The sequence below is a fragment of the Larimichthys crocea genome, unplaced genomic scaffold (genome assembly GCF_000972845.2).
Source record: "Larimichthys crocea isolate SSNF unplaced genomic scaffold, L_crocea_2.0 scaffold83, whole genome shotgun sequence".
NCBI classification, from domain to species: domain Eukaryota; kingdom Metazoa; phylum Chordata; class Actinopteri; family Sciaenidae; genus Larimichthys; species Larimichthys crocea.
Window position 1 is genome coordinate 1203469 of NW_020860930.1, and position 15900 is coordinate 1219368.

The window sequence follows — 15900 nt, forward strand, 5'->3', positions numbered from 1 at the left end:
TACATACACATATACACACACACACACACGCACACACACACACACACACAGACACACACACACACACACATATGTAACAAATCGTACACTGACATCTAGTGGTTAAAATCGGTCCTACAAATATTCCTCTTAATTCCAAACCCTGGAGTCGTCTCCTCGTCCACAGACTGAAGCTTCATGAGTTCATCTCTTCATCTCTGAGCCTCCACAGTGCATAGCAATAATTAATGTGAATGTAGATTAGAGGTCTTGATTTGTGATACACAGGGATGCACGTAGCCACACCTTCTAAAAGGATGGAAGCATGTGTGCAGGTGAGATGTGTCTGTTAATCTAGCATGTTTAAAGGTGTTTTTATCCCATCAAACTTGGCGTCAGGTTGTCAAAGTTTCAGTCGGTAGAAAAATATTATTTTTAATCTAAGTTAAATCTCATTTACATTTTCTGACCCACTGTGTGCTCAGTGTGTCCAAAGGTTTGTTAAACTGTTAGACTGAGGTATTTTATTTGAACAGGAATTTAACTGTTACATTTCGTTGTGTTGCTCATTTGTGTTAATTGCATTTTAAAATGCAGATAACTAATAACTATTTCTTTTGAAACAGAACTTGGGAAGCGTGTGTGAAGCGACTGAAGAACTTGTACCTGCTGCTCCAAAGATCTGGTCATCTGAGTGATTCCTTCATACCACACAGGAAACAGATCTACAGCTGCTACATGTGAGTTCATAAAATCATTTAACTTAAACTTAAATGTCAGATTGGATTCTGATGTGTAGTTCTCAAGACGTGAGTAGTTCACAATGTGAAGTGACTCATGATAAACTTGTTGGAGAGGACGTGGGAATTGCATCAAACAAGCAGATTTTGTTTTAATTGTGAAATAACTTCTCAAAGCCTGTCAGCATCAACCAGGATACATTTCTTCAATGTTGCATCAAATGAAAGTTGTACAGTTTGAGGATTGATACGCTGACATTCAGTTCAATCTGATGGTTTCTACTATTTCTAAGATGGACAGCAGATTCTTCACGTTTGGAGACAGACCAGGCTTCATGTTTGGAGCAGTGTGCTTGTCTTGCATGTTTAATCACCTCATTGTAAATAATCAGTGTTCAGCTTCAACGGTTGATGGAAACAGTACAATCACAAGAGGAGGTAAAATTTCTGCAGGAGCGTCTCAAAGAGGTCGATTGATTTCAGGCACACTGGGTAAATGAAAATGGTCAGTCTGACGGCAGCTGCCATAATCACTGCTCCCCCTGGTGTACAGGTAATGCATCGCAACTAGTTTCCTCACATAACCTTGGGGAATTGCGTGACATCAACACGTCCTCTACATCATCGAGGTGGATCTAGATCACATACCAACCAAGGACCCAGCTGGGATCAGCCACAGGTCAGCCTGGGCCCGGTCACCCCGACTCTTACATGGCTACGACTGAACATGTAAGACAGCGAGCCAGCCCGTCTCTCACTGTCACAGATTTGAAGTTTTATTGAACCAAAAAGAAAACAGCCCATAAAAGTTCTGTGCCCATAAAAGAAGTCACCTGAACAGAGCTAAACTCAGGCTGTGATAACTTCACAACCTAGATATAACTGAACACACAGTATATAATACTTATACTAATACTTTATAATATACAATTTCCCTGAAGGTGGAGTTGTGATTTGTCACTGTCACCACTAGAGGGCAGTGATTCATGATCCTTTGTGTTTGAACAGGAAGTAAAGCGACCGTCCTCCAAACCTTTGAACAGAGACAATCCCGAAAGACACCAGAGACAAAATGAAGACCTCAGATCACATCAGCTTTCTGCTCAGATTTTATTATTTCACACACAATCAAACTTTGATTGAACTTGGAAATATTTATGTTGTTTTTATGTTTTTTTTTTGTCTTTTGCTTTGCTATAAGTTGAGTTGGAAGTTAATGAAGTTGTCGGCATGTTATCAGACTCTGTGTCTGTTTCATGTAAAGAGGATGAAGAAAAGAGAGAAAAATCATCAGCTGATCTTCTGCTGTATGTTTGACCTGGAGAACTACTTCACAGGACGGATCTTCATGCTGATGCTCTTCAGGGAGTAGTTATGACCCTTATAATGTAACCAATTCACTCCAATACCAGAGTGTTTTTTTTCAGCCCCCCAAAGATAAACCCCGTTGGGGTTTGCCTGGTGACAAGATTGGTACCAGAATCCCCCCAGGTATTTTCTGGCACAGTTGTCAGTTGAATGGGTGTCCTGGTCTTTGTCGAAGGTGGAGAACTTCTTTTTGTTGTGATATGTCAAGGAGTCTCCTACAGAAACATGAACCACAGTGTTTAATCTTGACAATGATACTAATGATACTAATACTACAAACACTACTGGGACTAAGACCTCTGTTGGACACTATGCTGCCACCAGGGGTAAAGTGGATTTGGCAGGTGGGGGAACCCCAAGAAAATGATAGCCAGTTCATTGATTTATTTCAGTCTCATGAAATACACTAAACTATTCATTTGGAGCTCTGATGAATAATCAATGAATAACTACAACCAAAGTGACCACATCAACCTGCACTGTCCCCCCTACAGCCCTCCTTCCTGCACTAATCCTCCCCCGCCCCTCCATTTTTAAATCCAGAGACATGCAGTGCATATCCGTCACATTCAGATTCGACAGAGAACGAGGAGTAACGAGCAAACACTTTGTTTCCATCAAAGTCCTCCATGTCGACCAGCAGCTCGTACTTTCGCTGGCGGGTCAGTTGGTGGATGTTCTCAAGACCTGCACACACAAACACAGTTTTTACATTTTGTACACACCTTACTGTTCATCACTTGGATAAATATATTGTCTGTTGGTGATTGTGTTTGCATGAATACATCGGCAGTCGCTGATTGTTGGATTGACAGTGGTTGATTGCAAATTTTTAAAATATTGCCCAACCCCAATAGAGTCCTACCAATGGCTTCACACGATACCTGATGACGATAACACTGATAACACACCAAGAAATATTTTGAAGTGTTACTGTCGTATCTTGGCGTGCAGTGCACCAGCAAAGACGGTGAAGAAGAAGCTCGTAAACATGATGTAAACAAAGCTGGATTTGAAATACTTGTTTGATGAGGAAGGAAATGCATTCAACATGTTTGTTGTTTGTGAACTGTGAGTTTCATGAAGTCACATGACTGTTGGTTTGGTTTCATTTCTCACCGAGCCAGTACTCTCCAGCAGCTATACCAAAGCCCATCTTGTACTGATCCCAGGGTCTGTAGAAGTTCACCGAGCCGTCCATCCTCCTCTGGAACACCTGGGGGGACGGGATGGGGGTTAACTAGCTAAACACACAAGATATCTGACAGGTCACGTTCACACACAGCAAAGTTTCTGTTATTTCACTTGTTTGAGAATTATTTTGGTTTCTTTTAACAGTCTGACAGGATTAGAGAGAACCTCAGGGAACACTGAGAAAACATTCAGAGAACCCAGATTGCAATCCAACGAGATATTAATACACTGTTCCAAATTATTATGCAAATACGATTTCAATTAAACAAACATTTGATTTGTAGTTTTTCAATGAACGTTTTCAATTGTGCGTCTTCCCCTGTCTCTTTAGATGACACTGGCATCAGTCTCAGACAGGTTTGGTCATTTGTTTGCCAAGTGAGCCTCATTAACAGGAAACAGGAAACTACTAAAGGCGGTTGTTCCACATTATTAAGCAAGTCACAGGTTTCATGCAATATGGGAAAAAAGAAAGATCTTCTGCAGGTGAAGTGTGAAATACTGCAGTATCTTGCAAAAGGTATGAAAACAGGATATTTCACAAAAAATAAAGAGATCATCCAACTGTCAGAAAGTTTGTGTCTGATTCAGAGTGCAGATGTGTTAGTTCAGATAAATGCGTGTTAAGGCAAATTTATCGTATTAAGAGAGCAGGTGTGAAAAAGCCACTGATGAGCAGCAAACAGGTATTTGAAGCTGCTGGTGCCTCAGGAGTCCCAAAAACCTCTCGATGCTGGATACTCCACAGGCTTGCTGATGTGCATAAAGCTGTAATTGAGCCATTCTCAGGAAAAATGACTGCAGTGCGCTCAGAAATACATGATGACTCATTTTCAACAGTGTTATTCACTGATCAATGCCGTGCTACACCGGATGGTCCAGATGGAGCTCTGGATAGTTGGTAGATGGCCACCATGTCCCAACAATCTGCAACATCAGCAAGGAGGTGGTGGAGAGATGTTTTGGGCTGGAATCATAGGAGATGAGTTGGTAGGCTCCTTTAAGGTGCCTGAAGGTGTCAGAATGACCTCTACAAAACATGTGGAGTTCCTAACTGCCCGTTTCCTGCCATGGTATAAAAAGAAGAACTTTGCCTTCTGGAATAAAATCATTTTCATGCAAGACGATGCACCATCCCATGCTGCAAACAATACCATTGAGGCCTTGGCTGCTTTGGGCATAAAGGGAGAATCATCCCCTGACATCAACCCTGTTGAGAACCTGTGGAGCATCCTTCAAAGGAAGCTCTATGAGGGCGGGCGGCAGTTTACCTCAAAGCAGCAGCTCTGGGAGGTGATTCTGGCATCCTCAAGGGAAATACAGGCAGAAACTGTCCATGGACTTACAAATTCAATGGATCAGAGAGCTGTTAAGGTGATATCAAAGAAGGGCTCCTGTGCTAATATGTAACTCCATCTGTAAATTGTTTGTTTATGATTGAACTAGCTTTGATTTGAGAACAATGACCCCCTAATGCAAAAAATACAACTGATTTCTGTTTTCAATCCTTTAGAAACTATTTTACTGTTTGAAAACTGTTTTGCATAAAAATTTGGAACACTGCATTTTGAGGTACTGCAAAAAAATGCCAGTCATTAGTAATTTTGTTTAATAAAATCCAGATTATGACATGATTGTTGAGGAATAAAAAATCCTACTGACTGTCAATGATATAGATGATTGAGTAAAGAATCACAGTATATGCAGAATCATTTGGAACACTGTGTAGGTCAAAGCACTTGGCTGTGACTTTAAGCTTCAGTGAAAACTCACCGTCCACTGTCCTCCTTCTGACTGCATGTCACAGTACACCTACACACAAACACACATTCATTAGCAACTGAATCAAGTTGAAATACTTTACACAGTATGTTCAAACATGCTATAACAAGTACTGTGAATACTACTTGTACTATAACTAGGACTACTTGTATGTGTTGTATCAGGAGCTTCAGTCAGAACCTGTAACTGATGAGCTCACTGTCTTTACATGCTGACGTCTCATCTTTGAACCAACATCTTTATCATCTGAAGGTCGACCTGCGTCCCAGAGAGGATGAAGTGTACCTGGACAGCAGACGTGGATCCGATGGGATAGATGGTGTACACTCCGCTGGGTCTGGTCTTGTCTTGTTGGTAGATGTCACTGCAGTCCACTGGCCGGACGATCTTTGTGCAGCTGGTCAACACTGGAGCCAGGACGAGGAGGACGACTGAGAGCAGCTGGAACAGAGGAGATGTTGTCATTGTTGACCTGGAGTAAGGTTTGAAGCTTCTGTACACCGTAAAAAAAAAAGACTCCCGACAGCAGCTGACAGACAGGAACCATAAAATGAAAGTCAGATATCATAATTCAAGTAAATGTCAAAAGTTAAATGCAATGCATTGTTTTTAGTTTTTATTTAACCAGGAAGGTCCCATTGAGATTAAAAAGCTCTTCTGCAAAGGAGTCCTGGCCGAGACAGGCAGCAGCACAAACTAAGAACAAGGTAAAAACACACGCAAGACACATGGACAAGATTACAACACATAGCATATCTAAAAGGGCAGTACACGCCATGAATTCAACAATATCAGTTAAAGCATTGACAGCCCAATGATTCAGTCTCCAGGTCTTTCAATATGGATTTAAAAGCTTTCAAAGAAATCAGATCTTTGAGTTGTTTGCTTTTCCTCACTGGGCATGTCCAGAAAGTTTCAACCTGAAGAGAGAGCAGCTTTGTCCTCTGTCTTAAAGAAGACTCTGCATCGTGTTTGATGGCATGAAAACAGTTTGATGCATTTGTTTCCAGAATCACAGTTAGAATGTAAAAGTACACATAAATGTCAAACTGAGAAGATTTACCTTCAAATGACAAAGGAAACATTCAACTGTTAGTGTGGACACAAACGTGTTTATAATGAGACACATATTTAATTACAGAGCATTGTTGTCATTTTACACACATCTGTCTTTTTTCATTTAAGAAAGCAGAAGAAACACTGTAAAATAATCCTTTTGAATTAATGAAGTTTTGTAATCAGTTTTAAAAACACAGGAAACTCCTGTCAAAATGTACCATTGTTTTTACAGTGTACTGTTTGAAGCCCTCAGCATACAGAGCTAACATAGATATCTAAACAGACAGAAAGGTGTAGAAAGTTACACATTTACCTTCATTGTCAGAGTTCTGCTGAAAATCCTGATGTCAGCCTGTCTGGATCTCTGATGAGCTGTATTTATATCCTAAAATGATTTCACACTTTAGTCTTCAATACTTTGTCTTAGTGCAGCACAGATTTAAGAGTGGAGCAGATCTGAAGACTGAAGACTCGTTAGCATGTAGATATGATTCCTGGCTACCTGTGGACTTTGTGAACTCACCTGCAGGTTGAAGTGAAGAGGCTGCACCTTCAGAGGAAACAGAGACAAACTGCTGCTTCTGCTTCACTTTGTCACAATCTCACATCTTATCAACAGAAGGCTCTGTGATGTCACACCAGGCCGACCAATCACAAGCCAGGCTGTGGCACAGGTGGAGGTTAGTGTTTGTGCAGCAGTTCGTCGAACCCTTTCCACATGACTTCTTTAGTCTCTGTCCTGCAGACTGTCCATGTCTATTACAGACCAGACGCTGTAGTTTCACAGGGTTCAACTGTCGTCCTGAACAAGAGTGAACATGAGTTCAGTTACTGAAGAGCTCAGTGAAGGTTTCATCCTCCACCTCCATCTGTAATCTTCATCCTGTCTGAATGGAGCTTTACACTATCACAAACTACTTTGAACCTGTATGGAGGATCATCCACCTCTGAAAAAGTCTCTTTCAGGACAATAATGTTCTCGTGAACGTCAGCCTCTTCAATATTCTCCTTTTTTGATGTTGTACCTGTCCCTGATTCCTTTCACCTGGTGTCCTGCATGTCTGTTTAGTTCCTGTGTTTCCTGTGTTTCCTTGTCTGTCCGTTAAGTGTCTCATGTGACTGCATGCACTGTGGCTGGAACTTTCCTCTGTCTCTGTTTTTTTGGCTCTTAGTCCTGATTTCCAGCCGCCCTTTGGTTAGTGTGTTTACAGTTTGTTTTCAAACCCTGCTCCTGTGTTCTCACGGCCGTGAGTAATTAAAGATACCTATCATACTTCTCTGTATCTGCATTTGGATCCAATGATGTCAAACTAAATGGGTCAAACCAGAAACACTAAAGTCTCAGGACTGCATGACACGTGGACTCACTTAAATCTGTTCTTTGTTTCTTTCCTGTCAGACAATAAACAGTGAAACTCTCACATTAGTTTCCTCATACCTGAGGAGTGGAATGAGGTGTGTGAGGACTCATATGAGGTGTGTCATCTGCAGTAAATATTGTCAGAAATAGAAAGTTCTAGTCTTCAAACATTCTCCTGATTCTGTCCAGAAATGCAACCTTCCTGCCTCTCCTCTCTCTGACACTAGGAAGGAAGGTGTCAAGGAAACATTAGAGGATGTAGAAAAGCACTTGAATGCACGCGGAAGAATCAAGCAGAAAATATGGAAAGGAAAAAAACATGTTAAACAAATAGCATTTCACACACGAGACAACAGTGACCCAACAGCGCATCAGTGTTTCAGAGTGGACCACAGTCTTGACTGCGTCCCTCCAGCGGTACCACCACCGCCCTATTTTCAGGGTCTGCTGCAGACCGATTGCAGACAGTAGGATGGACGTGACACACCATGTCCAACTCGACATCTGCAACATGTTCCTGCTCATCTACAGCCACTGAAAGAGGAGCAGTGGATGGACTGGAGGGCACTTGGCTCTGCAAGTACGTCTTCCATCAGAGACATTGACTTTTCACCAAACAGAACCAGAGGCTACACCAACACAGTTACACACATGTCTGTGATTGAAGGGCACCCTCATGGTTTTCCGCCCATGGTCAGGCATCAAATAGGCAACGTCGCACTTGCCACACCCAAAGGACTTGAGGAAAAGATTCTCTGAACTGTTTGTTTAAAATGCAACAAGAAAGGACACTGGGCCAGAGAGTGTCCTGAGCAGCACAAATCTGAGGAACAACAGGTCAACTGAAGCAAGGATGGAGGTGGGCGAGGCCGGGGGCTACTCTGACTTACTCAGCACCTGAGGTTGAAGGTTCCACTTCCACACCACTCACACACTCTCATAGACAGTCCTTGTCTTGAAATCCACAAGCAGGTAAAGGACGCACTTCCTGTTCTGACTCACGGACCTCTCCACAACTTTGGTGAGTAATTGGTCGTTTAAATTACTCACTAACTCTAATTTCATGTTGATGACGGCTGAGATTAAACCATCTCGTGAGGTTCAACTTTGATGGTTTTGTAATGACACGTGTGCTAGTAGAGATACTCTAAAATACTTCTTTCTTATATGAACTGGTTATGTAAGTTGTTTTTTTAGCGCGGCCGTTCAGAGGCATCCCAGAAGTGCCTCTGCTCAGCTCTGCGTTCAATACACAACTGTTCTATTTTTGACAGCCGGATTTCTTTATTGAGACAGAAAGGTGTATAAAGTTACAGATTCATAGTAATTATAATATCTACAATAATCCATGACATTTTATTGATGCTAGTCTCACTTTCCCACAGCAGCGTTAAAATAGTTTAGATTTGTGTGCTGTGGATTTCTGGTATGTAGAACAGGGAGTCCAGGCGGGCGCTGAGCACACAGCCCTGTGCACTCTGTGTTGAGGATTGATGACTGATGAATTACGGAAACAGTGGAGCCAAATCAGTAAATGAACAAATAAATTATAATCTGTTGTTACTGTTATCTAGTGAATGGAGCTCATAGAACTGCTGTAAAAGAAATATCAGACTCGAGGTCGTGAGATTTTGCTTTGATATATTCTGTCAAGTGGTTTCCAGCAGAACTTCTGAATGATCACTTCCTGAAATTTGATTTTAGAAACAATTTGAACATTAACAGGAAGTCGTGATGTTATTGTTTCACTCAGAGAATTTACCGTAACTCTCGTCCAACCAGCAGACTGAACTGTATGTTAACATCACTCAGACTTTGAACTACATGTATCACTCTACTTTACAGATGAACTAACTAATGTTACAAATTAATGTTACATTAATGTTACATTGATGTTATATTAATGTTTGTCATCTATTTTTGAACATAATTCTACTCATAGTTTAAAACCATTTCCTGAACACGATCAGCTGATAATAAACCTGATCAGACACCTGCAGTAATCAATACACAACCATTAATCAAACCAATAACTAACATTCAGACAACCTCATATTTCATGTCTCATGTGACTGCATGCACTGTGGCTGGAACTTTCCTCTGTCTCTGTTTTTTTGGCTCTTAGTCCTGATTTCCAGCCGCCCTTTGGTTAGTGTGTTTACAGTTTGTTTTCAAACCCTGCTCCTGTGTTCTCACGGCCGTGAGTAATTAAAGATACCTATCATACTTCTCTGCATCTGCATTTGGATCCAATGATGTCAAACTAAACGGGTCAAACCAGAAACACTAAAGTCTCAGGACTGCATGACACGTGGACTCACTTAAATCTGTTCTTTGTTTCTTTCCTGTCAGACAATAAACAATGAAACTCTCACATTAGTTTCCTCATACCTGAGTGTTCTGGAGTTTTCTCTCCTGGGGTTACACGAGGTCCCGTGTGGGCCTTGAGGTCCTCAGTAGTATTAGTTGTTTGGCTTTGGTTGGGTAGGTGCCAGTCTATCTCAACACTGTGGTGGCCAGGGTCAAAGAGACCTGTTGCTGCCTTCATAGACATAATAGATTGACATTATAACGCTGTTATCGTTAATGACAAAAAATGTGGCGTGTTACTATGATTGAAGGCAGCTGTTCTTCATCAGAGCAACTAGATCTCTAAGCCGAGCAGCAAAGGTTTGTCTTGTTCCTCCTTTCTTGGTGAGGGCGGGGGCACGAGACAATCGCATAAATGATGACGATTGGCTCAGGTGGAGTAAAATGCCATGGTAAGTCAATCAGAGGTGGAGTTGGGCGGGTGTTGCTTACACAAATTGTCAGACACACAAAGACGACACAGGACATCCTTGGAGTCAACGAGAAACAGGAATGGCGAGCCCGATTAATCCAAAAGTTCTTTAAATGGAAGTATAGCCATTACTTTCCCAAGAAATGAAGGGAACGAGTGGAACCGTGAAATGCACATTATGTCCTGGAGTCAAGAGCCTCTGCACGTCGGTGTCCAGCATAAACACGATACAAACAGAGTCATTCTAATATCAACAATAATCCATGACATTTTCCCACAGCAACGTTAAAATAGTTTAGATCTGTGTGCTGTGGACTTCTGTTATGTATTGTATGAAGTGTCCATTTCATTATAATATTCAGATGTATCATAAATAATTGAACATGTATTTTAAGTTCCGACACAGAGGGACGGAGGTGGGTTCCAAATTCTTTGACACATTTGAGTAAAAAATTACTTGAAAGTAACACAATAGTTACTTTCCAAAGTAACTAGTTACTTTTATAATTTGTAACTCAGTAACTACTTTACTTACTTTCTGGAAGAAGTAACTGTAACTAGTTACTTTTTAGAGTAACTTGCTGGTATGTAGGCCCCCTTATCGTTGTCCGTGTTGAGCTCAGGATAGTCGTGTTGTCAGCAGACTTAAAGATGATGCTGGAGCTGTGCTCAGGAGCACAGTCATGAGTGAACAGGGAGTCCAGGCGGGCGCTGAGCACACAGCCCTGTGCACTCTGTGTTGAGGATTGATGACTGATGAATTACGGAAACAGTGGAGCCAAATCAGTAAATGAACAAATAAATTATAATCTGTTGTTACTGTTATCTAGTGAATGGAGCTCATAGAACTGCTGTAAAAGAAATATCAGACTCGAGGTCGTGAGATTTTGCTTTGATATATTCTGTCAAGTGGTTTCCAGCAGAACTTCTGAATGATCACTTCCTGAAATTTGATTTTAGAAACAATTTGAACATTAACAGGAAGTCGTGATGTTATTGTTTCACTCAGAGAATTTACCGTAACTCTCGTCCAACCAGCAGACTGAACTGTATGTTAACATCACTCAGACTTTGAACTACATGTATCACTCTACTTTACAGATGAACTAACTAATGTTACAAATTAATGTTACATTAATGTTACATTGATGTTATATTAATGTTTGTCATCTATTTTTGAACATAATTCTACTCATAGTTTAAAACCATTTCCTGAACACGATCAGCTGATAATAAACCTGATCAGACACCTGCAGTAATCAATACACAACCATTAATCAAACCAATAACTAACATTCAGACAACCTCATATTTCATGTCTCATGTGACTGCATGCACTGTGGCTGGAACTTTCCTCTGTCTCTGTTTTTTTGGCTCTTAGTCCTGATTTCCAGCCGCCCTTTGGTTAGTGTGTTTACAGTTTGTTTTCAAACCCTGCTCCTGTGTTCTCACGGCCGTGAGTAATTAAAGATACCTATCACAACTTGTCAGACACACAAAGCGACACAGGACATCCTTGGAGTCAACGAGAAACAGGATGGCGAGCCCGATTAATCCAAAAGTTCTTTAAATGGAAGTATAGCCATTACTTTCCCAGAAATGAAGGGAACGAGTGGAACCGTTGAAATGCACATTATGTCCTGGGTCAGAGCCTCGCACGTCGGTGTCCCGCATAAACACGATACAAACAGAGTCCTTCTATTCAACAATAATCCATGACATTTTCCCACAGCAACGTTAAAATAGTTTAGATCTGTGTGCTGTGGACTTCTGTTTGTATTGTATGAGTGTCCATTTCATTATAATATTCAGATGTATCATAAATAATTGAACATGTATTTTAAGTTCCGACACAGAGGGACGGAGGTGGGTTCCAATTCTTTGACACATTTGAGTAAAAAAATCTTGAAAGTAACACATAGTTACTTTCCAAAGTAACTAGTTCTTTATAATTGTAACTCAGTAACTACTTTTTACTTTCTGGAAGAAGTAACTGTAACTAGTTACTTTTTAGAGTAACTTGCTGTATGTAGGCCCTTATCGTTGTCCGTGTTGAGCTCAGGTAGTCGTGTTGTCCGCAGACTTAAAGATGATGCTGGAGCTGTGCTCAGGAGCACACAGTCATGAGTGAACAGGGGTCCAGGCGGGCGCTGAGCACACAGCCCTGTGCACTCTGTGTTGAGGATTGTGACTGATGAATTACGGAAACAGTGGAGCCAAATCAGTAAATGAACAAATAAATTATAATCTGTTGTTACTGTTATCTAGTGAATGGAGCTCATAGAACTGCTGTAAAAGAAATATCAGACTCGAGGTCGTGAGATTTTGCTTTGATATATTCTGTCAAGTGGGTTCCAGCGAACTTCTGAATGATCACTTCCTGAAATTTGATTTTAGAAACAATTTGAACATTAACAGGAGTCGTGATGTTATTGTTTCACTCAGAGAATTTACCGTAACTCTCGTCCAACCAGCAGACTGAACTGTATGTTAACATCACTCAGACTTTGAACTACATGTATCACTCTACTTTACAGATGAACTAACTAATGTTACAAATTAATGTTACTTAATGTTCATTGATGTTATATTAATGTTTGTCATCTATTTTTGAACATATTCTACTCCTAGTTTAAAACCATTTCCTGAACACGATCAGCTGATAATAAACCTGATCAGACACCTGCGTAATCAATACACAACCATTAATCAAACCAATAACTAACATTCAGACAACCTCATCATATTTATCATCCTGATGTTCCTCTCCCATTATATTGATGCTGAATTCAGAGTCAGCCTGTGGACATATGACGGCCTTTATCTCGTGTTTCTAGAGTCAAGTGTTTTTTCGGACCACGTAATGAATTGTTCAAATGTCATATTCTGCTGAACGTGACGATGTGAAACCATCAGAAAGTAACATCTGATTTCTCTTTCAAACAAATCAAACTTCTCAAATGGTAAATCCTCTGTCAGCATGGGAGGATATTTTCTGTTCTAGCATGCCACATACGGGGGTTACACAGGGTCCTCATAAGTCCTGAGGTCCCTGTAGGGACAGTGTTCAATCTGAGGTTGTTGGTCTAGGAGGACGAGGACCAACGAACAGCCTTCAGTTTCATCAATGGCATCTTGACATGAGCTGAATCCTGACAGATCGGTCATCTTGAAGTGGGTTCATTGTACGTTTGCAGCTGGGAAGCCCGATCAAAGCCCAGTGTTCTTCTTAGTGCAGCTCTATGGCGTTGATGATGCAGACAGGTTTTCCTCACATGTTTTGCTGTAATGACTCAAACTGAACACACTCTTCAGTGAAGTGTATTTAGGACACGTGACCAGCAACTGTCTTTGTAAGATCACATGTTTCTGTGGCATATTCTAGCCTCGAGTTTGAGGAGGCCCCTGCTGGAGCTGCCACCTTACCGCGGTGGAGGGGTTTGTGTGTTCCAATGATCCCAGGAGCTATGTTGTTGGGGGCTTCATGCCCCTGGTAGGGTCACCCAAGGTAATCAGGTCCTAGGTGAGGGACCAGACAAAGCGCAGCTCAATTCCCCTGATGAAATGTCTAGCAAAGGAGCTGAGTTTCCCTTGCCCGGACATGGGTCACCGGGGCCCTCCCCTGGAGCCAGTACGTTGGGGTTCACCCTGGTGGACGAGAGGGTAGCCTCCCTTCGCCTTCGGGTGGGGGGACGGGTCCTGACTGTCATCTGTGTCTATGTACCGAATGGCAGTTCAGAGTACTCACCCTTTTTGGAGTCTTTGGAGGGGGTGCTGGAGAGCGCTCCCTCTGGGGACTCCCTCGTCCTCCTGGGGGACTTCAATGCTCACGTGGGCAGCGACAGTAAGACCTGGAGGGGCGTGATTGGGAGGAACGGCCCCCCTGATCTGAACCCGAGCGGTGTTCTGTTATTGGACTTCTGTGTTCGTCATGGATTGTCCATAACGAACACCATGTTCAAGCATAAGGGTGTCCACATGTGCACTTGGCACCAGGACACCCTCGGCTGCAGTTCGATGATCGACTTTGTGGTCGTGTTGTCGGACTTTGTTCCGTTCCTCCATTGTTGAGGCGGCTGACCGGAGCTGTGGCCGTAACACGGGACTCACACAGGAGGCGTTACAGCAGCGTGACGGCTGCGCCGCGTTTTAGCTGCGTCCTTTGCCCTGCGTCAACACACCGGACACGAGTCAGCCGCGTTACGCAAGAATCCTGGACGTACGCGAGACCCAGCGATAAACTGTGTATAAAGAAAACAACAACAACAAACAGCTGACTTTGCTTCTCCGACGTGGAGGAGATTATAAAAAGCATCTGTTGTGTCATAAAGGATTGTATGTTGTACATTTGACACACCTGCTTTAGAAGATGTAGAAAAACACTTGAAAGCATTAAATATGTGGAAGCAAATACACTCCTGTGGGATCTTGTGTTAAATATGACTCAAGTGTTTCAAAAAATGCCTCATTGTGACCGTTAATGGTAAAAAGATGAATTTCTGTCCTCACCAAAACAAAATGGCCTGAGATCCCTCTGTGATGAAATAAATAAAAGACTCTGTTTGTTCTGCTGCAAATTATTGATCAGACTGCATCTACACAAACAATGACCGGATCAGAATCAGGTCACTTTCTGAAAGAAACCAAAGAAGAACTAAATGAAATGTATGCAGCAGATCTTTTCCCTGTTCCTGGTTGGTTTTCACCAACACTTCCGGCTCACAAATCATTCATGAATGATTATGTTCCACAGTAGCAGCAGCAGATTGTATTTCACATTTCCTCGTTATCCTGAGTGGACCCGGATGTTCGAGGAAACTCCTCATGACCTTGCACTAACCTAACATCTACAACCTGTCACACCGGTCTATCTTCTGTAGAGAAGTCTTATCACTCTCATAGTTCTTGAAAAATACTCATAGACCCTTTTTTGTCTCTCATCATAGAATGCAAGTACTCAGTGACCTTTCCTATTTGTAGGTCCTGACCACCTCCACATCAACCCCCGTGACAGACACAGGTTGGAGATGTCATCATCTCCTGGTTGGACCTGCACCACCTCACAAAGTCCTCAACCAGACTCCCATGATTCTCACAGAACCACTCTCCTTGTCCAGATGAGAGTAAGCCCTGTGTAGCAGATAGAGGGTGGTATCCTCCACGCCCAAAACTGCAGTGGATCCTGTGCGTGGTGGACCTGGGGCTTAAGGAGATGGACCATGGGCCTGAGCAGCAGCCCTCTGAAGGTCTTCATGATGTGTGGGGAGGGCGGTTGAACTGTCTATAGGTGTGGAGGGTGGGGAAGGTCTGCAGTTTGAAGTGGTGATGGACGTGGTGGGGGTGTGAAGTGGGCAGTCACTGGCTGTAGGAGCTGGAGTATCAATGAAGTGCATCAACCTGCAGTGTCAGGTCATGCAACCACAGCTTTCTGTTGCTGCTCTGTCGGCTCAGTCCAGGTCAACTTGTCATGTGCACAGAGACTTTTACCATGAATCATGGAAGACAGTGGAGTGCTGATACCTCTCAGAATACACAGTATTATTATTATGTAACCTCCACCAAACAGTATTTATTCAGTTTAATGTTTATATGTGTGGTATTTATTCAGTTTAATGTTTATATGTGTGGTATTTATT

General features: G+C 42.1%; 1 protein-coding gene across 1 annotated transcript; it reads right to left on the reverse strand.

The window, feature by feature from the left end:
* Window positions 1-1810: 1810 nt before the first annotated feature.
* Window positions 1811-6878, reverse strand: LOC113745550 (microfibril-associated glycoprotein 4-like). Its single transcript, XM_027277135.1, has 7 exons — window positions 6646-6878; window positions 6436-6507; window positions 5349-5504; window positions 5055-5093; window positions 3207-3303; window positions 2607-2774; window positions 1811-2302 (listed from the first exon to the last, which is right to left on the reverse strand). The coding sequence occupies exons 2-7, from the start codon at window positions 6439-6441 to the stop codon at window positions 2046-2048; spliced, it is 723 nt and encodes a 240-aa protein (XP_027132936.1). The 5' UTR covers window positions 6442-6507; window positions 6646-6878; the 3' UTR covers window positions 1811-2045.
* Between the last annotated feature and the right edge of the window lie 9022 nt (window positions 6879-15900).